The following is a 24,515-nucleotide window of genomic DNA, read 5'->3' as shown; positions in this document are numbered from 1 at the left end:
GCATAGCAGTTAGAAGTCATCTCCATCGTAATTATGTACTATGTAATTAAACTTTGCTCATGATGGTTGTCTCACAGCCGTGTGAATTTATATTATGCATTGTTTCTGTAGCAAGCACAGTGTTAGGTGTTCTCTGGCTAGACTGCTCATGCCCTGAAGACCTACTTCCACAATTACACCTTTGGTTTTAACCTCTTGTTTGCTAACATTCACAGCTGTCACTCTACTCCTCTCCAGCTCGTGAGACTAAGTATGTGGAGAACCCCCAGACAGAACTGGAAGAGGGGGTGTCCCGCCTGCGGCACCATATGGAGCCATACACAGCCTGGTGTCAGGTATAATGCTTTGTATCACATCTGCTAGGGGTTCAGTGAGAAGGCTCGAGCTGGGATTGTCTTTTCTTTTTCCAGAGACAGAATGAAGAGATAGCAGCAAAGTAAAAGTTGATAGCTGGAAAGGCATTTTTCAAAAATGCTGCGTTACTGAAAGTTTTCCACAGTTCTGGTCATGATGTTTACCCCCTTCTCATGTAAAACCAGTTGTTTCTTCTGATTTGCTGAACTAAACCTTTGCTTTTTTTTGCATTTTATATCCCCCAGAAGAATTAAAAAACCCACCAAACTAAAGCATAGAATTGTGATCTGAAATGAACTTTAAGCTTAAATATACCTAGGGATGTCTGGATTTGGTACTGTCCTGTGGCTCAGGAAGACAGGAGAGTGATGAAACTTGCAGTTTCCATTCTCAAGGAGAAAGCCTTAAATTATCAAGCAGTGTGTTTTGGAGGAGCAATACTGAGTTGCCTTCACTGCAACTGTGACAAAACACAACTGCAAAAAATACATTGGTGTTGCTGAACTGGAGCACTGAGGGAAGGATTGCAGCTCTCTGCAAGAGAGGAAATCCCAGGCCACTAGCAGTGGTAAACATAATCCCCAGACCTTACCCCAAAACTTTCTCATATATGTTTTAGTAGGTAGCATGTTTATAGTAACAGTCATTAAATATGAAATTAGTTTCTGGAGCACAGAGGAAAACCAAGATCTTTGTAATCAAGGCTGAAGTTGTTGGTATTTGATTGCAAAGTCCTAGGATGGCTTTCTTGCTCTTTGTGACACAGCAAATGCTGAGGCTTACCCCTGAAGAAGGGCATCCTTGCCACCTGGTTGCCTCTTGGCAATGTTAGACAATTCCCTACTTTGCCCTCTGGCTGTTGTGAATCCTCTTAAACTGCAAACTGTTTGCCCAGTTTTCCATTGAAAACCAAACTTCACATTGGGCTGTCCTTTCTGCCTGGAAGATTTGTCTTGTGGCTTCAGACCTTAAACAGGACTGAAACATTTTTTTCAGGGATACTTAGGGTTGCTCAATCTAGTGATGTGTTTCTGAAGTGCCACCAGCAGGAGGACAGTCTGCAGTCTGGAAGGTGAAGGGGGTTTTCCACAGAGTAGTTAGAGCTCTCACCTCCTGTTTGGTTGCCTGTGGTAACCTTAACCAGGGGAATGAAATTTGTGAGGAGGTTAGCTGCCCACTAGGACTGACTGCAGGTAAGCCTTGACCCTTGCTTTATGTCTCACTGGCCTGTTGTCATCCTGTTCATTTTTTTGTCTGCATGGTGGTCATTTACATCAGATGTGTGTTCTGCTCACACACAGCAAGTCCTAGGGCCAGTTGTATTAAACATCTTCATTGATGACCTGGACATGGTCATTGAGTGCAGCCTCAGTAAATTTGCAGTAAACGATACTGAGTTGGGTGGGAGTTGATCTACCCGAGGGTAGGAAAGCTCTACAGAGAGACCTGGACCAAAATGATCAACAGGCTGAGGATAACTGCATGAGGTTCAATGAGGTGAAGTGCCAGGTCCTGCACTTGGGACACAACAACCCCATGCAACACTACAGGCTGGGGGAGTGGCTCGAGTGTTGTCTGTCAGAAGGGGACTTGGGCATGCTGGTTGACAGTGGCTCAGTATGAGCCAACAGTGTGCATAGGTGACCAAAAAGGCCAATGACATCTTGGCCTGTATCAATAATAGTGTGGCAGCAGGACTAGGGAAGTGATCATCCCCCTGTACTCGTCATTGGTGAGGTCACACCTCGAGTTCTGTGTTCAGTTTTGGGCCCTTCAATTCAGAAGGGACATTGAAGTGCCTGAGTGAGTCCAGTGAAGGGCAACAGGGTCAGAAAAGGTCTGGAAAACATATTGTATGAGGAAGAGCTGAGGGAGTTGGGTTTGTTTAGCCTTGAGAAGAGGCAGCTCAGGGGTGACCTCATGGCTCCCTACAGCTACCTGAAAGGGGGTTGCCATGCCTGCAGTGAGAGGACGAGAGGGAACAGTCATATTGAAGTGCCTGAGTGAGTCCAGTGAAGGGCAACAGGGTCAGAAAAGGTCTGGAAAACATATTGTATGAGGAAGAGCTGAGGGAGTTGGGTTTGTTTAGCCTTGAGAAGAGGCAGCTCAGGGGTGACCTCATGGCTCCCTACAGCTACCTGAAAGGGGGTTGCCATGCCTGCAGTGAGAGGACGAGAGGGAACAGTCATAAAATGAGATTCAGATTAGATGTTAGGAAAAATGTTTTCACTGGTGTTCAGGCCAGGCACTGGAATATTGCCCAGGGAGGTGGTGGAGTCCCCATCCCTGGAGGTGTTTAATTTTTTTAGTGCTGGAGGATATGGTTTAGGGGATACAGCAGAGTGGCAGATTAATGGTTGGACTTGATGATCTTAGAGGTCTCCAACCTTGTTCATTTTATAAGCCATTTCCTGGCAGTGGTTTACTGACTCACTTTATGAAGCAGACATGTAAACTTTATGGGTTTGGGCTCTTCTTGCTTGCTCAACTGCAGTCAGAGGTAGTTTTGGTTTTACAACACCCTCACCCCCTGCTGTGTTGAAGAAAATAACATTTTAGGTGTGTCTCGATTGTCTTTAAAAACATAAGCCAGGATAATGGGAATAAAATTGTTTATGTTCATATATCCATTTTACTTTTTCAAAATCAATTAACTGTACTGGAAATTCAGTTCAGAACTCAGATGTAGAAATGAGCCAGTTCTGTGTGAGCTGTGACAGAAGATCAGACCTAGTCTCTGGTGTCTTTAGAGCATGTGCTTTTTAAATTAGCTTTTAATTAAACCAACATCCATTTAGAGTTATGTCACGTGTCACATGCTAGCACTGTTTTATTTTCATGACAAATAGGGTTTTTTAAGTCACTCTTATGAAAGTTCTATGAAAGATGTTATCCCCATGCATTATCCTAAACAAATGCTTTCACTTCTGCACAGCTGCAGCTCAGGTGGAATTTCAAGACCATTCTCTGCTTTAGGTTGGGCATATGTGTTCATGGGTTTGTTTTATAGACAGCCTTACACTGTCTCTCCAAAGGTTTACTAGCATAGTAACAATCAGAAGGGTGATTTTGAGATATTTTTTTTCCTGTTTTGATAAAAGGCAATGTGAATTCTTCTACTTCCTGCATATTCTCAGTTTGACAAAAGGTTAGAACTCATCTGTGGGAGTACTGCAGTGTTCTTTGATTTACTTTGGACATTGTATGGACATCTCATTTTCCAAATCACTTCAAAAATGCAGTTTTGTTAGCCTGAGATAGTCTCCTGGAAAGTGGAATTTATCACCTTGCAGGATGAGTCACATACTGCTGTGAAGTGCAGGGAAGGAGTTTATTGCAGTGTTCTACTTATTTTCTTTGCATCAGCTCAAGTATTTTTGCAGTACCTATGTACACTGAGACACTTGAGATAATTCTGTTTCAACTCCCTGATCTCAATAAAATATAGAAATTGACTTCTGTGTCTTGAAGTATATTTCATCCGTGTCCTAGGACTACTGTGAGAAAAATCTGTAAGTTATGCCAAATGTAACACTGAGCAAACATAGCCCTGTAAGCCAAGGGTGGAAGTGGGAATAAAAAGAAGTTATTTTAGGCACCCAGTACTTTCTTCTCTCCTGTTTTGGTTTTTTTTTTTCCCCCTTTCTTTGTCAGGTCAGTTACAATCTGTAGTTAACATTTTACTTACTTGGTATCTATTTACTGTTGTTTTCTTTTTTTTTTTTTTTTTAGGATCTTTATGCCAAAGCTATGCCCAAATTAGAAAAAGCTGTTGAGCATGGTAGAGGTAAATCAGCTTAGTTTTCTTAACTAGCAATTTAAAATGCAGGACTGTACTATATCTTCTGTTAAGAAGAAATTCCATTAAGCATCACTATATATATATAATTTCTAATGCATTTAAGACTACTTTATTTGCACTGTGTATCTGTTTACATTTCCTTTGTGGGTCACTTATGACACTACATTTCTGAACAATTAAAATCCAAGACCAGCATCTCTTTTTATTAATGTCACTAAAAATTAGTGATGCAGGAAAAGAAGGGAAAAAAAAAGCCTCACAATTTATTCCCAGCCAGCAGTATTTGCTTGACCCAGCCTAGTACCTGAAACCTCTTGTAATGTTTATTGTTGCAAGCTTTAGGTAATTTGTTTGTAGTGTTTAGCCTTTTCATTTTGGTTTACTTCCATGGATGCCCTAAGAATTTTGAATTAATCCAAAGTAATTTGTATTTGATTTTGGTTTTGTAAGCATCCTTTCATACTTAGGCTTACCAGGACTGAGCATGGATGCTATCTAGAGCTCATTTCAGATTCTGCACTTCTTTCCCTTAAATTTAGCAATCTCAATCTTTTGAACTCATTTGTACAGGAGGTTTTTCATAGTTTTCCATTCCCCCATTGGACTCCCATCCTGGAGTGAACTTTGCTTATGCTGTGTCTTTCCATTGTGCTGTGGTTTGTTTTCCTGTACAGTGTTTTACTGAAAGTAATTCTTGTTAACATGTAACTGTAAAATTCCGTTTTGCAAAGGTTTTTATCACCAATTTGTAAAAGATATGATCAAGATGCAAAAGAGCAAAATGAAACACATGGCCCAGGAGCAAAGGAAAAGCTTCTATGAAAATTGGTGAATACAATACAATGTTCAGTTTCATCTCTGTGTCACCAGAGAAGATCTCAGAAGCTTTGAATTTTATGCCAGCAAATTCAAAATGGGCATCATAGTTAAATGTGTTTTGATAACTCTTTGTGTCTTGTAACAATTGCCAGAGTGTATTGATGGTTCCTTATCACAAAAACACTTTCACATTACATTAAAGCACTTTGTTCTGACTTCTTTTCAGAGGGCTATGAATTTCTCCAAAAGCCTCCTGCTGGATTTTATCCAAGACTTGGGGTCATAGGTTTTGCTGGAATTGTTGGATTGTTTCTTGCTAGAGGTAAGTGGGAACCCTCTGACCTGATTATGTTATGTTTTGGGAGAAGTCATTTATCTGTAGGTTTTAGGGTACTAATTTTTAATTGTGACAGTGAGATCTGACGTAACTGTACAAGCTTGTTTCTACAATGTTCCTTCAGTTGTAAAGAAACTTCATGTAAAAGGTGTGTCATAACCATCAGTTACTGTTTCATGAAACATTTGTTACTGGAATCCAGTCTTTGGTATTTCCCACCCCTAAAATTCTATGAAAAAACTCTGCAGCAGGTGTAACCTTGAGAGGGGATCCCTGCTCAAGGAGAGATCCTTGCAGGCTACTGCTGCAGTCTACTGCCATGCAGGAGAGCTCAAAGACTCTTGGGCTGCTCAGTGTTTGTGGGGTGAGATCACAGAATCACAGTCATATTTGCATACTGACTGCAGGTGTTGATTTCTTTCAAATTTGGCTTGAGCTGAACATTGACCAGTGCATTGCTCAAAATAGCCCTTGGCTAGTGCATTGCTACCAGTCCCTGCTGAATGCAGCCATTGACCAGAGGCATCCATATAGTTGTAAGGTAATTTTCACTATGGAAAGATGTTAATAAAATTGCTCTCTTAAAAAAGTTAAAAGAATAATTACTGATCAGAGTAACTAAGTTTCTTAAACTGCTAGGACAGAATAGAGAATGTGCTAAACTGTATTTAAGAAAATTGTTTATAAATAAAAGGGAAGGGTCATTCAGCTGTCTCAATTAACATATACTCTAAAAACGTTTTGTTTGGTTTTTTTTTTGTTATGAAACAGGTTCAAAGATAAAGAAGTTAGTGTATCCTGCAGGTCTCATGGGTATTGGTATCTCCATGTATTACCCTCAGCAAGCAGTTGCTGTTGCAAAGGTCAGTGTTGACACCTTTCTTTGGAGAAATGTCTTTTACTTTGGTTATTGCCTCCTAGCTTCAAATTAACTGGTAACCCATTTTAAAAAGCCATGTCAGTGTTCTTGACACAGAATTGTAGCTATTTTGTAAAAGAACATGGAGCCTGGGCTCAAAGACAGTCAGATATTCTGTTCCTTTCAGTGATGATTTTTTCCCAACATCTGCAGTAGTGTCTTCAGTCTGAGGAACATAATTTCCTTTCTGAATCTCTAAGCTCAAGTAACATTAAATTAACATAAATATGCTCAGTAAATACAGTTTGCCTGTTTACTTACAGTACTAAGTAAGCCTGAAATACCTTGAGAACAAATACCTGAAAACAGGGTTTGAAAGAAAGGAAGAAAAAAAAGAGAGAAGTCATAGGAACAACATTTTGAGATAAACATTTTTATTGATGTTTTCTGCTCTTTGTTGGTCAGGGCTTTAAGAAAGATAGCATGCACATCCTGGAATGGGTAAGAATTCTGCTGCATAATTATTGGATGCCTTTCCTGTTTATGGATTTGTTGTTTCAGGCACATAACCATGTTAACTTAGAGTTGTTTAAGTGGGTTTCCTGTGAAAGAAAGAACTGAAGAGACCAAATCATTCCTTACAGCCCCTACTGGTGTCAGATCATGTGCCTTGGTGTCCACACGTGGTTGTACTGGCAGATTCCTCAATTCTCCACCACATTCCATTTCAAATCCATCTTTTAACCACTCACACTGCACATATTTTAGTATGTCAGAAATTCTTTCTATTTCAGCCTTTGGTAAATTGCTATTCAGTTATTGGCCACGTGTGGATCACTGAGATGTCAGAATGATAATGTGATATTCTCAAGAACATATGATGTTCTTTGAAAACTGAAAAGTCATTGACTTAGGGGGAGTCAGAGTGGCTGTGTTTGAACTCTGCCAGGCATGGTGATACTCTCATCTGCCATGGAATCTTTTTTTAGTGCTTCCAGGATTCAGATGCTCTAAATACACATAATTCTGTTGACTTGTTCTCAGAGAGTGAAAATTATGCAAGTGGCAGGAAAAAAAAAAAAACCCAACAAAATTTAAGAAGCTTAGACATTTCTGTTGGAAACTGTGTATTAAAATTCTAGTTGCCTTCTGAACAGTGAAGTGGGAAGTGATTGAACACTGTTCAAACCCATGTTATTGTTTTTAAAGAAGCTCAGTTCAGTATTAACAATGGATTTGCTGCTAACAGCTTCACAATACTTTGTTTATTTTGGGAGAACTTTGAAGTGCATGATTGTTCTTTGATTAATTCACAGTTCTTAGTTTGACTGTAATGAAAATCTGATACAAGATTGGAATAGGTTTAGCTTTGTTGACTTGGTCAGGACACTAGACATATGAATTTGGAAACTATTGTGGGGAGAGGGATATCCTACATACTGTTTTGCTTCCTCTAATCTCTCTTGTGCTTTTCTTTTCTTAAAAAAATCAAAGTTTTAAGCATATCATATCTTACCATCCATAATTTTTATGCTTTAGTCTGAAATTGGAAACACTTTCATCTCTGTTGATTATTTTGAAATGTTTCATAGGCCTTTCAAAAGATTTCTGTAAGCCTAGAAAGAGATTCCTGCAGTACAGAGCTCACTTGCCAAGGTAATAAAACAGTATAGGAAATATTCTGCAACAACATTTTTCTTAATTTATTTTATGTTCTTGTTCTTTTTCTTCCACATTTAAGTACTTTTTCACTGCTTTTTCATTTACAGTCATGTAATTCCCTTCATTGGGTGTTGCATGGGTTTTTAATTTTTTTTCCTTCCCACTTTCATTTAAGATTTTCTGTTGGAAATAAACACAGCAAAATGTTTTTTAAGTTGAGGTACAATACTTTATTCATCTGGAAGGAAAATCTTTTCTTTAATTAGAGTGCTTGAATTTCTAAGTGAAGTTATAGCACAGAGTTCATCATGGGTAATAGTTTTCGGACAGAAATCACTAACTGGAGATGGAAGAAATGCACAGATTATTTTTTCCCAGCTTTAGTAATCATTCTAATAAATCACAGATTTGTAAGGGATTTATTTCCTCACTGCCAGTATTCCTTTAATTTTTGTAACTTTGAACAAAAGGTCAGACTGTATATGTGGTAAGGGAATTTAATGCTGAAGTTTATTTTATTCTGGTGGAACTTTAACTAGTGTTTTGAAACTGCATTGCTTTCCAGCTAATCATAGTACATGCAACATACTTTGCATTTACTGTGGCTTCTCTTCCATTTGGAAAAAACTTTCCATGATGTAGTTACCTAAATCACTCTTGTTATCATTAGAATTAAATTTTGTTCTTAGAACCTTTCAAATGTCAAAGTACTGTGTTATGCTTCCCTTCCTGAGAGAAAGAAAAGCTTCCTAATAGGTGAGTTTTATTTCTCTGACAACAAAGCACATTATTTCTGTGTCTTTTGAACCTATACCTCAGCCCTTGCCCAGCTCAGTCTATAAGGCATAAACGGTTGTGCTGACACAGCTGAGAGCATATGATTCCAGGAACTGTGGGTTGAAAAGGAGTTGGGTTGCTTGATCCATGTTTTCTGCAGAATGCTTGTGAAATGGCACTGTGACTGCCTTGTTAACAGTGGAAATGCAGAAAAACCAGTGGATTCTCAGTTTAGTTTCTCAGCAGTGTAGATAAAGCATTGCTGATTATCATTCCCTACGGATATAATTCTGGGTAACATACAGTGTAGTCAGTAATGGTTATGGTTATGGTCCTGTGTGGGATTGAATATGGGAGTTTGTTTATATGCACATTACGCCTTGGAGACTGCTGGTGCTACCCCAGTAGTGCCCAGTATGGGTGTTTGTGGCCCAAGGTCACGTTCAGACTGTTTCAGAGTCCTTGTTGAGAACTGCTCAATCTGACTTTTGGACTTGTTTGTTCAAACATTAGCATACAAACTTACTTAGAGTGCTGCATTGACCAGTGATGGCATTTTAGCACATTGTCACTTAACACAAGCTGGACATGACCTTCCAGAAATTAAGAATTCCAGATGACTGAAAGGAAAAACTTGTACCTCTTTGGAAGGAGCTTTATGTAGATGTTTGGGTGAACACTTTGAACAATTGAATGAACTGTTTGTGTTGTTATTGTCCCTGTTACGTTTCCTGATTGGAAGAGCCACTACCAAGAATAGTGGTGGCAACTGCAGTACCCACTTGCTTGCTCTTCAGCTGCCCCATGAGAGAGGTGCACAACACAAGCCTAACGAGTGATTCTGGTGTTGTCTTCAGGGGAGGATGCATTGGGTAGTAGTAAGAATTTCTTTGCTGTGTTCCTGTTGACCTTGTGATTTGCACTTAGAGTCTCTCCAGGCTGTGATCTGTGAACATGTGTGTAGGTCCTGGCTCCTGGGAGGTGTGTACAGTGGTGAAACATTGGTTGTTTTTGGCAGACTAAACTGTCTGGGTTGCAGTACCTTGTGATGGAGCTACTTTACTCCAGCAACATGAATGACCAGTTTCTCATTTTGTGCAATTCATAAATCACTCAATCATATGACTCGTATAATAAGAATAATTTTGTTTGTACTGTTAGGCATTTAGTGTGTTTTTAAGTATTTTAATGGAGTTTTTTTTTAAGCAGAAACAACCATGGATAGTTGTTTTTTCTCATTCTATGTTGATGGCTGTGTCCTCAGTAACATTGCAAAGAAACCCCTTTGTTATTGTGGTTGGTTTTCAGTCCTGGTAGGTTTGTGCTGCTTGCACAAGGGATCACATCATCTTTTCCAATGAGCCAACTGGTTTGTTGAAGGGCTTGAGAAAGAACACTCCTGATACTGAAAAAGAAAATAACTGTCTTTACCTGTAAATGCTTGGATTGAGCAATTTTGGAGATTTAGCATATTCATCCCTGGTGCAGCTGGTGTGTTATTTTTGGATGACTCTTACCAGCTTCAAATATAGAGAAAACCCAGTGCATCCTATGGACTTGTTTAAAACCAAAGTACAACTATAATTGTCAAATATGTTGACAAACAGGCTACTTTGTATTTTAAACAGGCTACCCTTTGCATTTAGTTGTGACTTGGAAATGTAGTTGCTGATTTGTGTTTGTTTACTTTTAGTTCTATTTATTAAGTAGCCTCTTTTGTAAGGAGGTTACGTGGTCTCTGCCCAGAAGCACATCCTGTACCATTGTGGTTCATAACTGATGTAATCAAACTTGTTCAGGCAAACAGGGGAAATGGTTCTTCCCACCATGTGTGCCCAGAGGGAGAACCCTTTGGCACAGGGTGTTGGGGATGCTACAAAGGTGCACTTACTTCCACTTGAGCCCCATACAGAAGTTAATAGGAGGGAAATTCCTTGGGCATTGTTACACACGTAGAAACCATCTCTGGCTCAGGAAATCGCTCAGCAGCAAATTGATGGAGACTGGAAGAAACTTAAAACTGTCACTCAGAAACCTTTTCAGAAATATCAGAAAACTGTCTCAGAAACATTTATGCTTGTCCGGTTCTTATAGTTTGGGTTTTCCAGCTTTGCCTGCTGCAGAAGACAGGGAAATACCTTTTGATTTCATAAGGTTTTTAGTTCAGTAGCTGCTTAGTTGGGCAAATTGTCCATTTTTGCTGTCCTTGATTTGTAAGAAAACTGATAGTGATATGTAAGTGGGTATAGACCCGAGCCTTGCTATAAAAACCTACCACTCTTGAGTTTAAAATGATGCTATGGATATTACAGTTCCATATCACATAAGGAGCAAAGAATACCATTTTGTTAGACTTAGGGATTTTTCCTTTCATAAAATACCTGTTGATGTAATCTAGCACACGCAGTCCTTCCTAGCTGCCTTCTGCTTTGGGAGTTCACAGCTGGTTGTTCATTACAGCCATTGATCACAAATTAGGCCTTTCTGGACAACAAATACAACAAACAAGATCAGCAAATAAGAAACCAAGAAACTCTTGCTTCCCTCTTGAAAATGTGAAATTGCAAAATAGCAACAAACTAAGCAGGGTTGGGCTTTTTTCTCTTTAAAATGAGTGTGTGGTCAAATAATTTGCGTATGTCAGTTCTGTTGGACGTCAAATCCTAAGAAAACCAGGATAGTTTCCATGCAGCATCATTCCACTCCTGTTTGTACTGACAGATTCTCAGTTTTTAGCAAGTTGGTTTTTCTTAGCCCTCATGTGTCACTTTTTTCCAAGGTGTTTGTGAATGCTGTACACCCTGAGCTTGACAGGAAGATGTTAAATATCTTGTGTTTCTTCCACTTAAACAAGAAGCAAAGTTGTGTTTCCCAGATGGTTATTAAGTTCATGCTTTCTGAAAACTTTTGTTTCAAAGGTTGCTGGCGCACAGCTGTATGACTGGAGTCTTCAAGGATATATTGCTGTAGAATCTCTTTGGAAGGATAATCCTAAGAAGAAGAAATCTGGGGAAAAAAGTGATAAGGTAAGAAGTTTGAGGAACATGATTTCTGAATTTACCACTGCCTTTTCTGACAAAAACAGGATGAACAATGGTGGGGTTTTTCCACTCTGACTCAGCTTTTATTTCTGAAGACAAGTATTTCATTGTCTTTCTACGCTGAGGAAAAATATTGAGCTGATTTCAAGTTAAACTTCCAGAAGTGCTATTTGTAAGTCCTCTCTACTCTAATCTGATACAGATAAATAAACAGACTTCTAGGAAATATGTGTAGATGGCCTAGTGAAGCAGAGTGTGAGTGACTGGAGAGCTGTGTGGTTCAATGTGTGCCAGGCAGAGCCTGTAAGGTTTTGAGTGCTTGGGGTTTTTTAAGTGCTGCTTGAGTAAATAAAAGTTCAGGTGTGTGATGTAAAACTTCTGTGGTTTTAAATTCACTTCTAAACTCTGTGGATTCTCATCCTGTATGGGCCCAAGGCACTTCAGTATATGTACTTGTGTGGCACTTTGAACAAAGAAAGGTTAGTTAATGGTACTGTACCTTTCCCAAAACTTAGGCTGTCAAAAAGAATCTCGAAAAAAGGGCAATATTAAAATATTTCTGAAAGGCAAACTGACAGCATTAGTGAAAAATAGCAGAGCTATTTATTTAACTGTGCCCCAGGCTTTCAAAAGGAAACACATGGTTGTTATTGGAAGGCAAAAACTTTTGATGCTTTCATCTTATTTTAAGGCTTATTCAAGCACTGGCCACCTCAGCAGAAAAACAGACATGCAAAATTGCAGAGACCACTAAGTAAACACCACACTTCTTTCTCTTCCTCCTTGCAGAATCTTTAAATCACACCCCTTAGTTGCCAAAACATGTTACTTGCACAAAGGAGCAAAATGCCATTGATTGGTGTCCTCCCAAAGTTCATCTCACTGTTCAGGTATTGTTAGCATTAAGTGTTGCTGTTTAACTTGATGGATTAGACAAGACACAAAAATCGTGTGGCTCACATGAAGAAACAGTACCCCCTTGATGAACTTGCCTGCATCTCAGATGACCTCTGAGCACTGAGGCATAAGCCTTACTGTTACTTTGTCCTCTGAAGTTGTTAAAGAAAGAGTATTGTTTCCCTGGTGTCTGGAGAAGCTGAACAGCAGTTGTAAAAAGTCACATGCTCTGGACTAGAGTGTGGACTGGGAAGTATTTCTGAGGGAATAAGTCTGCTCTGAAGCTTCCTTTGGTCTGTGTTAGTGAAGCTGTATAAAATACATGGTTGAGAATTTGGGAGGGGTAGGAGTGGGTTTGGTGTGGTTTAATTGCTCTGTGGTTTGTTTATTAAGATGGCTTGTGATGTTCTATCAGCATGTGATCAGTCACAGTTAATAATAAAAGTCTGTACCTTTTTTATAGATATAAGCACTGGTATGTCCCTAACATGAGCCGTGAGATGTAAAGTCTGCCCTAGAAAAACCTTTTCAGTCTGTCTCTAGTGCTGTGTGGTTATACCAGAATAAAAAAAGGAATTTTTTTTCATATGGATGATTAGATCCACCAAATCAGTATCAGCTTTTCCAGCAAAACAATTTCTGTTTAAGTTCAATTTTTATCAGAGTTTTTACTGATACAGAAGTGTCATGGAAGAAAATACTTTTAACTATCATGTACTAAAATTGGCAAAGCATTCTAGGCTAGATTCTGGGGTTTCTGGCTTACTTTGACAGCCCTGTGAAAGAAATGGGTTGCTTTTACATACTTATTGTCATACTAGGCAGCTGAATTCCTTAACTAGTGAAGACAAGCCTAAATGTTATCCTTGAATTGTTGTTGCAGCAGATGTAACCCATTTTGTGAAACTGTGCCAGAGCAAAAGATGTTATTTTTTGTTTTTGTGACATTTAGTCTAGCATTTTCCTGTTGCCACACAAAGGATTCTTGCAAATAGCCAAGCAGTATATGGGTGGCTCTTCTTGGCTCCTGTTAGTTTGTTACGTTGCTCATAATTTGTTTGATAGTCATAGGTACCACAGCTGTGCATAACTTCATGTTTGTGCAGCAATATGTCATGAAAATAAATGTGAAGGTTTTATGAAACAAAAACCTGAGCCAAATTGAGGTCATATCAACTGAATTCTAGATTCTGCCAGGAAAGATGAATTCCAGGAGCTTCTGCAGCTACATTTCAAAAAAACCACTGTGCCTGCAGCCTCTCCATACAGCAAGTCAGGCTGGTAAGGCCTTTAACACCATGTTGTGTTGAAGGATGAAACTCCTCAGGATGTCAGGGTGAAAACCTCTGCTAACACCACACAACTCTCATAAGCAAAAATCAATGTTCAAATTTTTCATTTCCAGAAGGATGAAACATTTTCCTAAGGGACAACAGCAGTAATTATTCAGCTTCTGTATTCTTTTATCTTGGTACACAGTGCACAGCTGTCCTACTTGGATGAGGTAGAGGAGATGGCAGAAGAAATGTAATCACTAGGTGGGAGGCCCAGGTGTATTTTAAGGGGTTTTATCTTCTGGAAATCTTTTGCTAACTGGAGTGGTCTTTACTCACAAGAAGTAATTCAACAAAAATCAGTGGAATTGGTACTAGCATTTATATTACCACTTCAGAGGAAGAGATGGTGAAACAAAAGATGTGGGCCTCAAACCTTGTTTATGTTAAACTTAGTGTGCAAAACCTGTAGAGAATCACACTCACTTCTGCAGTTTTTTAGAACAATGTGTTTGAAACCCTTTTGAGTAGCCTTAGGCAGCATCAGATGTTGATTACTGGGGGTTTGCAATTATGAAGGCTAATACCCTGCATACCTCCAGCTAGACTGTGTGAGTAACTGGTCCCTGTGTTCTGCCCAATAATAACATAATCCATGCAAGATTATCTTTTTCTACATTTCTTTTCTTCTACACTTTTTGCCTTCCAGTCCTTAAAGGTGTGTTGAACCAGCTGAACTGTTAAACCAGTGAATTGCAGCCTTTTTTTTCCTCCACCCAACAATCTGTATTGAATACTGAGTTTATCAGCTTTAATAGCTGTCTTTAGGTCAGAGGGATGGATGAACCCTAGCAGCTTGAGAATTTTGTGCAGCAGCATGAACTTTAAGGACTGTGGTTTTCCATACAAATTGATTCTAATTTATTTACAGAAAATTGCTTGAAGAGAAGTACTTGAGAGCCACAGTTCAATACATATCACCTGTGAGTTTCTAACTGTCAGGTCTTGCCTGTCAGTCAGCTCATCTGATGTTTATTTAAATGCACTGCAGCCTTTTTGCCCTTCCTCTGCTGCCTCTGGTTTCGATACCTCCCCAGTTTGTGCTGTTGCACTGTGCTGTAGAGCTGTGAGCTCTCCTACTGTAATGACTTTGCCAAAATGACATGGGCACATCTTAGGGCATCAGGTCACTTAAACCCAGACTTTATTCCAGGCAGTGAGCAAATATGTATTGAAGCACATAGAAAAACAAATTTCTTCAGTTAGTTCTGGAGAATTTTTGACAGTTCTGGATTCTCTCTTCCCACAGCACTGAGTTGGGCACCTCTTGTTTTTACTGAAGTGGCCAAATCGCGTAAGATCAGAACAGCACTAGAGCTCTAAAAACACTGACCCTCCTTTTCAGCTCTTGTTCCTTTCTTCTTGTGTATGCTCTTTTTTTTCCACTGTGGCCCAACTAGTAATAAGATCTCAGAGAAAACTAATTTCCCTCTTGGCTTCAGAGATTGAGAGAAACTCTTAGGACTTAGGATTTGGTTTCCATTCCTGTCTGGTCTGTTGATGAACACATCCAGTGACTTAGCAATAATAATATATATAATTTTTCCACCTATGTATATATTTATTACACATATAAAAATTAAAAAATATCTGTATGGCTATCTCTGGGTATTCTGTTAAGTGCAGTCCAGTTACACTGTGCTTCCAGGAGCAAAGAGGGCTCAGCTTTAGGTGCTGGTTTGCTGCACTTGCTCAGAACAAGCATCAAGGAAATCATGGACCTGAACCTTCCTCACCTGAAAGCTCTGATGAAAGTCGTGGTGTCAGTGTTTTTGACAGGGCAGCCTTAACATCACATCACAGACTGTGACCATAGCAAACCTTAAATTGTGTTTTTAAGCAAGTTTTTAAGTCATTTGTGTTTGAGCTTCTTTGTGCAGAAAATGCTTTGAAGACTTGTCTTTGCTATCTTCTGAACAGACAGGAAAAATTTGGTCATCTGAATTAACAGATAAACATCTACTTCTGGCAGAAAACACTGTTTCCTGTCATATGTCCTCCCCATATTGTTTGGTAGTAAGAAGAGCAACACTATAAAACTTGTAAAAAAATGCTACTTCTTTTGGATTGGATCCTCAGTATGGGCAGTGGTGAATATAGATGTATTAGAGGTGGGAAAGGCAGAAAGAATCTACTCTGCAAAAAGTTGGACTCTTTAAGGGCAACTTAGAACAACATTTTTTGAAAGTGTTTCATATTTCTGAGAGAGTTAAGTTCAAACTCAAATAAAAGAAGAAGTTACTGATTGACTGGGGGAGGATGAATAAGGTAAACCAGCAATATTCTCTTTATTCTGAGCAGTACATTCAGAACAAAAGAGGACAGAGAAAAAAGTAAACTATTAATCTGTGAGCCCAGATGAGCCTTTGTTTTTCTTTTGCAGCTGCTTCTTTATTTCTGGTGGCCTGACTCTACCTTTTGAGAGTCTTTGTAAGCATGAGAGATGTAAACCTCTCTTTGAAGTTGTAATTTCTACAGTTAGGTGCCAGTGTACAAGGGTCTGGCCATCTGCAAGACTTCTTCAGAGGCAGCAACCGAAACTAGCTTTGCATCTGGCTCAGCTGCAATGTGAGAGGAAAAGGCACCATGCATTGCAGGGGGTTGGCATTAAGCTAGTTTGTTTTGGAGCCTTTCTTTTTGTATGGGAGGAAAATGCTCAGATAAATAATTGTGGGTTTTTTAAAGTTTGTTGTTTAAAATTCAGCTCTCTGTATTTCTGTTAGATACCATGAGCTAAGTTGGGGTGGTTTTTAATCACTCATGTAGTAAAACCTTACAAAAAGCATTGTGTACAGTCCCCTTAGTTCCAGTATTATTTTCAGTTTTTCAGATTTTTTTTCCCCATGGAATCCCAATGTATTGAACACTTTATAAGCAATGTGTTATGGAGATTCCTTATCAGTCACCTCTTGGGTGAAACTGTCAGAAGCATAAGGGTGCAAAATATTTCTCCTGCTGCTGTGGGATAGAACTCTGATGTGTGAACTCCTCTGGCCACCCAGGTTTGTTATGGAGTAGTTGTGTTGAGCCAGAAAGTAGAAAGACTGTCTTGCCTGCTTCTAATTATGAGAGGGCATCATGGCACAGAGGAGGTCTGTCTTCTGGGTCACTGATCTAAACACATCTTTTGCTTCTGGTCTGGTTTTGAGCGTGCTAGAGGACACTGGCACTGTGTAAAATTCTGTATTTCTGTGCCAGCTCAAAGGACATCCTTTCCTGGCTAACCCATGTCACTGCTTGAGCAGCCTCACTCAGGCTCAACTGGTTACACAGTGAGCATATACAGTGGATGGAGTTAAAAGAACTTCTTTATTGCTAATTCAGCAAATGAGTTTATGTGAGGAATGACAGTTCAGCAGTGGATTGGCTTGAATTAAATACCTTGGGCTTAATAGATCTGGTATAGACAAGCTCTGTGTTGAGATCTACTGAGCTCACAGAAACAAAGGAACTTAGCAAGGCCCCTCTTCTCTTGTGTGTGTGTGTTGCTTTGGATGTTTTTCCTCTTTCAGGACATTAAAAAAAGCTTACCTAGGTGATAATTGCTTTTTACAAGTTAAAACAAGCAACTGGAAAAACACAGACGTCTCTGTGAACAACTTATTTTTAGTACATTTGTTCAGGAGTGAGTAAACCCCGAGATGAGGCATTGTTAGTCAGATTGTTCATTATAAATTGTAGTAAAATGTCATAATTTACAAGTTCCTGTACAGGAAAATTACAGAGTAGAACATTATGTTGAAATGGGTGTGGTTTGTGGACGTGATTCCCTGTACTATGAAATATCCAGGGTAGTGATCAAAGCAAAATGGGGTTTTGAAAGAAAGAATTACCTTTCAAAGGTCCTGCTGCACATCTCTTGAATAAGAAATTTAAGAATTATCTTCATAGTTGAATCTTGATACATTGACTCCATATCTCCAGCACAGCATATGCAGGATCTCATAGACTTGATGCCTTACTGTGTTTTGAACCATCCTGTGAAATGTTTTCCAGTTTCTTTTGGCTACTTTTGTTACATTTTCCATCACATTTAGAATTATAGAATCATAGAATGGTTTGGGTTGGGAAGGGACTTCAAATATCATCTAGTACTAAACCCCCTGCCTTGGGCAGGGATGCCACCCACTCGGTCAGGTTGCTCAGAGCCTCATCCAACCTGGTCTTGAACATTTCCATGGATGGGACATCCACAGCTTCCCTGGGCAACCTGTTCCAGTGCCTCACCCCCCTCACAATAAGGAATTTCTTCCTAACACCTTCCCTCTGTCAGTTTAAAGCCATTCACCCTTGTCCTATTACTACATGCCCTTGTAGGAAGTCCCTCTCCAGCTTTCGTGTAGCCTCTTTAGGTACTGGAAGGCTGCTGGAAGGTGTCCTGGTGCCTTCTCTTCTCCAGGTTGAACAATCCCAATGTGCTCAGCCTGCCTTCACAGGAGAGGTGCTCCATCCCTCTGATCATCTTCATGGCTTCCTCTGGACTTGCTCCAGTGGATCCATGTCCCTCTTATGCTGGGGGTCCCAGAGTTGGACACAGTACTCTGGGAGGGGTCTCACAAAAGCAGAGTAGAGGGCCAGAATCACTTTCCTTGACCTGCTGCTCATGCTGCTTTTGATGGAGCAACCAGGACACAGTTGACTTTCTGGGCTGCAAGTCCACATTGCTAAGTCATGTTGAGCTTCTTACCAACCAATACTCCCAAGTCCTTCTCCTCAGAGCTGCTCTCAGTCCATCCTCAGCCCAGCCTGTCTGTGGGCTTGGGATTGCCCCAACCCACATGTAGGACCTTGCGCTTGGCCTTTCTGAACTTCATGAGGTTCACACAGGTCCACCTCTAGAGCCTGTCCACGTCCCTCTGGGTGGCATCCCTTCCCTACAATGTGTCGACTGCACCACACAGCTTGCCTTTGTCAGCAGAATTTCTGAGGGTGGATTCAGTCCCACTGTCCATGTTGCTTACAAAAATGTTAGACAGCAGTGGTCCCAGTACTGTCTTCTCAGGAACACCACTCCTCACTGATCTCCACTCGGACATCAAACTGTTGACTGCCACTCCTTGAGTGTGGCCATCCAGCCAATTCCTTATCCACTGAGTGGTCCGTCAGTCAAATCCATGTCTCTCCAGTTTAGAGAGAAGGATGTCATGTGGGACAGTGTCAAATACTTGCATAAGTCCAGATAGATAACATCAGTCACTCTTCACTCATCCACCACCACTGTAATCCTGTTGTAGAAGGCTACCAAATTTATCAGGCACACTTTGCTATTAGTGAAGCCATGCTGGCTGTCACCAATCATCTCCTTATTTAAGTCATGTCAGTAAAAATACCTTTCTAGAATAAAAAAATGAAATGCTATGTAATTTTCATGTGTAGAATTTATAAATAATGAGGCTGGGTGCCACCTCTGATCATTTCACCCAACCCCCTGTTCAAAGCAGAGACAGCTTCAAAGTTAGATTTGATGGCTTGGACTTTGTGTAGTGAAGTGCTGAATATTTCCAAGGGTGGAGATTTAGAAAGTTCACTGGAAAACCTGCTCCAGTGATCAGTAGTGTGATACATTTATAATTTTTTGCCCTTTAGATCTAAGAGAAATTTGCCATGCTCCTCTGTCCTTTTCTCTGTGTCCTGTTGGTGTGACCCTCTGACAAGAAGTTACCTCTTCCAAATATGTAAATGCCCATTAAGGAGCTGTGTATGAGAATTAGGTTCCCCCTTTGTCTGGTCTTCACCAGGCTGCACAGACTCACATCTCAGCCTGTCCTTGTATGTCATGTGCCTCAGTCCCCAAGCCGCGTGTGTGGCCCTTTAAGTATTTTTTATTTATATCTATTTAAAACTATAATCAAGTGCCTGTTTGTTGCAGCTTACTTGGCAAATAGATGGACCAGACACTGTAACAAGCTTCTCTTCATTCTTTGATTTCTATCATTTATTTCAGGGGAAGTGTGAGAACACTCTCTCAAAGTATATGTAGTAAAAGAGACCTATTGTATAAATCCACACAGAATTCAGAGAATGCAAAATAGCAACTACTCTGTGGGAATTCATCCTCTGTTATTAGTGCAGGCAAAATGAGTCAATTAAAGCACTTCTGTTGAACTACTTGTTCTTTCAAATCCTTTAATTGCTCAGCTAACTACAGGAAGGCTAAAGTCTAGAAAGTGTTTGGAAGAAGATCATATTTGAGTATATTATACTGAATTAGTTGCATGAACCACTTGATTTTGCCAGACATTTTTCTTTCAGCTTTTGAAGGGGGTTTCTGTTCTGGCAGAAACATTAATCATGTCTTGCCTCAGTTGAAATTTTGTGCATATTTTTCCATCCTCAAGGGTGATGCAGATGGTGACAAGCCCCTGGAAATCCATGCTGCTTCAAATAAAGAGCGAGCCCAGAAGTAGAATGTGACATCACCTGGCATTAAACAGGTAAAGGAGAAAGACTGATATGTGGCTACAGGCACCTGGAAAAGCTGAATATTTCAAGTTTGACTTGTGATTATCATCTTCATATTGATGAGAAAAGGGGGGACAGATAATTTTAACATTTTAACATCTTAACATTTGTCAAGAATATGCAATGTGTTCTCCTTAACACTATTTAAGGAATCTAAATTCTTCATCTTCAGAGCATAACAAGTGTACTGGAATATGTGTACTGGAAGGGTTCTGAGTCACTAGAGCAAGGCCTTGTATTACTGATTGGGTTTGGTAGTTCTGTTTCTGACTTGGCCTTAGGGCTGCTTTTTCAAGCAAGTCCTATGGTTACAGTTTCTAGAAAAGAAAAACAAAAACATCTTCTCAACTTTTTTTAAAGAAGGTTCAGTTTCATAGGACAAAAATTGCTCTGTATTCAAGGCTTATTATTAATAACTATAATGTAATTGGACATTGGTTAGTACCAAGTGTCAGATAATGTCTGCTCTGTTATCAGCTGATAAAAGATGTCTATTCCGAACATGTTTTTAATTGCTTGTCTTTGCCCTGTACTATTTTTTCATCATGATAAAAACTTATTTTCCATCAGAAAGTGATCCTGGCATTGCAGGGACTCCTCAGTATTTTTGTGCGCAGTGCTCCACTTACCAGGAAAATGCTCTTTGTTTTTCCTAACTGCCAACTAAGGAAACAGGGTCAGGATTTAGCAAACTGCTCCAGTTATTTCTTCCATGCATCACCACCAGTCACACGTGTTTGCAGATGTGATGGAATGCACAGATCTGTAGAGCAACAGTGTTTCACTGTTCCATGGGCAGCTTCAAAAGCAACCCTCGTTCCTAATGCTTTCCCTTAATGTATCTAATTGCTAAAGCTAATCTCACAAGGGCACAAAGGTGTGTTGAGTGGCTGATGTACTGAGCACATTACTTTTTCCTTCAGACATACAACTATAAAGTCTTTAAGAACACATTTTCCAAGTGTTTTGTAAAATAGTCATGTAAAATAAAAATTAGAATACCAATAAATTTTTTTTTGGTATAAAGATACTGAGGAGAACCAAGAGGAAGAAAAGCCTCTCTAAAATTCACTGAAATATTGTTGTGCTTATTGTCAACTAGGTCAGAGCTACTAAATGATAAAAAGTCAGGAAAATTGAACTTTTTGTTTGGGACACTACAAATATCAATGTTCATTACAAACAGAAATCCACAAATGGCTTTTATTTTCCTTTAGCATTTTTTACTATGAATATGAGCTCTGGTAGGTCTTTATTCACTTTTTGAAGTATCAGGTTTTTGCTAAGCAAGGCACGTTTTCTTTGTATGGGGATGGTTTTTAGAGAGTGAGGATCAGTTGCCCAGGTGCCTGAAGTACCTTGTGTGCTGCTGGCTTTGAAACCCACATGCTTCAGCACATGTTGTTTCTGCAGGAGATACATCAAGGGAACTGCTGGATTTTTGACCTAGAGCAACCAGATGGTGAAAGTCCAATTCAGTATCAATTTCAGCTGTTCTGTGGGGGTTGGCAGTTTGTTACTTCTGCTTGCAATCAAATCCAGTTCTTTAACTCCATACCCAAGTCCAGATGTTTTGTTGGATTTGGGTGATCCCAAAGGTTGGAGAACACTGCTGTGATCTTTGAAAAGACACATTTTTTTTATTCTGAATGAGATCAGTCCTGAAAGTCTCACTGTATTTTGGACTGTTGGTAATATTCCCAGTTGAATATGGTTACTAAAATAAAGAGAATCTCTTTTTCCTCAATGATTTGCCACAGCATAGGTCTCTAAAGTGTGAATGGTCAGTCAAGGACAAAATCACTTGGTGTTGGAGAAAACAACATAATTCTCCATTCCAAAAACCAGTAGCATTGCACCTCCTTTATTATAGTTTGTTTGTCATCAATAAGTATATGCAAACTTCAGCTCAAACCACATCCCACTGTGGAAGATGCAAGCTGTAATTTTATCCAGCTGTTGTGTTGAGGAGTTGCACGGAAGTGAGAGGGGTTTGTGTTTTTCCATGGAGATAGCTTATCTCATTTTCAGTCTGTTCCTGTTCTGTATTTATGTAATTCCATCCATTTCTTTGTGTTAAATTGCCCTTGCCTTACACCAGAGTGAGTGAGATTAGGAAAACATGCATTTGATGGGAATTTCAAAGAATTCTTTTTGAGAAAATCGGTTTATTACACAAGATTCCAGTTGGTGTTTGGTTGCTGTGAAGTGTTCTTTCTCTTTTGTATTTCCATATTGTTCAGCTGTAGGAATCAAGTTCTCTAGGACAGACATGATCATTAGTGTCCAATGTCAGTAATATGAAGAGTTAAATATCTGTACTGCAAGTAAATTGGTATTGAGAATGTTCCTCAAATAAATTTTGGTCAACCTGCCACAACAAAGGAAAAAAGTTTTAATTGCACTTGGACTGTGGAAAGAAAAGGCCTGTGATACTTAACCCTGCTTTCTCCCTCCTTCCATCTCCTCCTTAACCTCTGTCCTCTTTCTTTGGCTATAGGTGAATAAAATATAGATATGAGCAACAATTTCCCAAGAAAAAGATGAAAACCAACTGAATCCATTTTGAATGTGACTAATCTGCCTTCTGCCTCAGGACAGTCTGATCGTGTGCTGCTCAGGCATCTGGTGTGGATTCTGTGAAAGGACACTGCATATTCTGGGTCAGTCCTGAGACCTTGTCCTCTGTTCTGCAGTGGGACTAGAGTCTGCCCATGCTCGTCCCATGGCAGGATCAACACTGCAAGTAACAAGCCTCAAAATCCCTCTGTCTCTTATTATTTATATATAAAATAAAATTCCAGTTACACAAAATGGTCTGATTTTTCCTTCCTCCTATCATCTTTAAACTCCTGAATGTGAGGGTTGCACAGTCTGTGAAAGGTTCTCGAGGTGTTGTTGACAGTGCCTGTGTGTTTTGTCAGTGAGGAAGAGCTGAAAGTAGCATGATTTGGCTGACATTAGCTATGGAATTACGAATGAGAACAATTACAATGGCTCTTGTGTTTTGTCTGAGTCTCCCCCTCCTTTCTATATGAGTCTTTTGCCTCATCAGTGCCAGTGGGAGGTATATAATGAAGCATCTGTGAGTTCCTGTCTAGTAGATGGATGGGAATGGAACTGGTAATGTTTGTTCTTGTTTGTGCTTGAATGCGCAGCACAGTGGGAACCAGAACGTTGGGGTGGTGGGAACCAGCTATAGAATAACTTGGCTGTTTCCTTATTCCCAGCCAGGGGAGGGGAGGAGAAAGTGAAGCGAAGGGAAATACAAAAGGATTTCCAGCATTTTGAAATCTTCGCACAATAAAACCCTTTCATTGCTTGTTGCCATTTCCATGAGTATCTCTTTTGGGGCATGATACCTCACCAGTTACTGTAATCCGAGCACCTCAGAGCATTTAAAGCTGTGTTGATGAGTCTTAAATGTTCCTTAATTAATCAGTGAATATGAGGAATGGGGGAAGGATGAAATGAAATATGTGCTTGTATGATGCATTAACTTACTAAAAAGAGCAGGGAAGAAAATACAAAGTAAATTGGATTCGAAGTGCTTTTAAACATCTTTGTTCTTGCATGTTTAGGTATTGCAGCTGAGCATATTCCACAAACTTCTAGAGAAAAACAAGCAGATCTTGGCCATGTGAATACCTGTCTGTGTGGGCAATATAAAATGGGGCAATTCTTTTTTAATAGAGGCATGAGGCATGTAGTTGCCTCAGGCAGAAAAACAGTATCTCCCAACATGTTCAGTGCATATTTTGATGACTGTTTTAGGCTGGTGAAGATGTATGTTGATGTAACAAGGGGAACGGAGTTCTTGCGTGGGGCTTGGAAGGTGTGTGTGAGGTTTTGTTTTCACTCTGAACTTGCCAACATAGTTCAGGTAGGCTTGGGAGGATCAAAGTGGTACTTTTGTCAGTAGTGGAAAGGAAACTTGGGAAATACCAATCATAGCTGTAACTGCTCTGTTACACCACTCCTGCAGTACAAGCATAGATTGGTTTCTTCCCTTAAAGATAGTTTTTTACTTATGCATTCTCATATCATATCATATCATACAGGGAATAATTAAATTAGGAATACAGCTTTAGATGCCTGTGTATTTTCAGTAATAATTGGTATATGCCACATTGGCATTTAAGGAGTGCTTACTTGCTTATTCGGGTATTTT

General features: G+C 39.7%; 1 protein-coding gene across 1 annotated transcript in view; it reads left to right on the top strand.

The window, feature by feature from the left end:
- APOO (apolipoprotein O) overlaps nt 1-23,162 on the top strand; it is a 29,107-nt gene extending 5,945 nt beyond the window's left edge. Inside the window, exons 3-9 of the mRNA XM_009076652.1 lie at nt 216-335; nt 4,087-4,141; nt 5,202-5,297; nt 6,084-6,175; nt 11,529-11,636; nt 20,221-20,316; nt 22,845-23,162. Coding sequence (XP_009074900.1) covers nt 216-335; nt 4,087-4,141; nt 5,202-5,297; nt 6,084-6,175; nt 11,529-11,636; nt 20,221-20,289 — 540 coding nt within the window. The 3' untranslated portion in view covers nt 20,290-20,316; nt 22,845-23,162. The remainder of the gene's footprint in view (nt 1-215; nt 336-4,086; nt 4,142-5,201; nt 5,298-6,083; nt 6,176-11,528; nt 11,637-20,220; nt 20,317-22,844) is intronic.
- The last annotated feature ends 1,353 nt before the right edge of the window (nt 23,163-24,515 follow it).

This window comes from Acanthisitta chloris, unplaced genomic scaffold, assembly GCF_000695815.1.
Source record: "Acanthisitta chloris isolate BGI_N310 unplaced genomic scaffold, ASM69581v1 scaffold18746, whole genome shotgun sequence".
Lineage (NCBI taxonomy): Eukaryota > Metazoa > Chordata > Aves > Passeriformes > Acanthisittidae > Acanthisitta > Acanthisitta chloris.
Note: the sequence above shows the minus strand (reverse complement) of the source record. Positions and strands in the feature narration are given on the sequence as shown.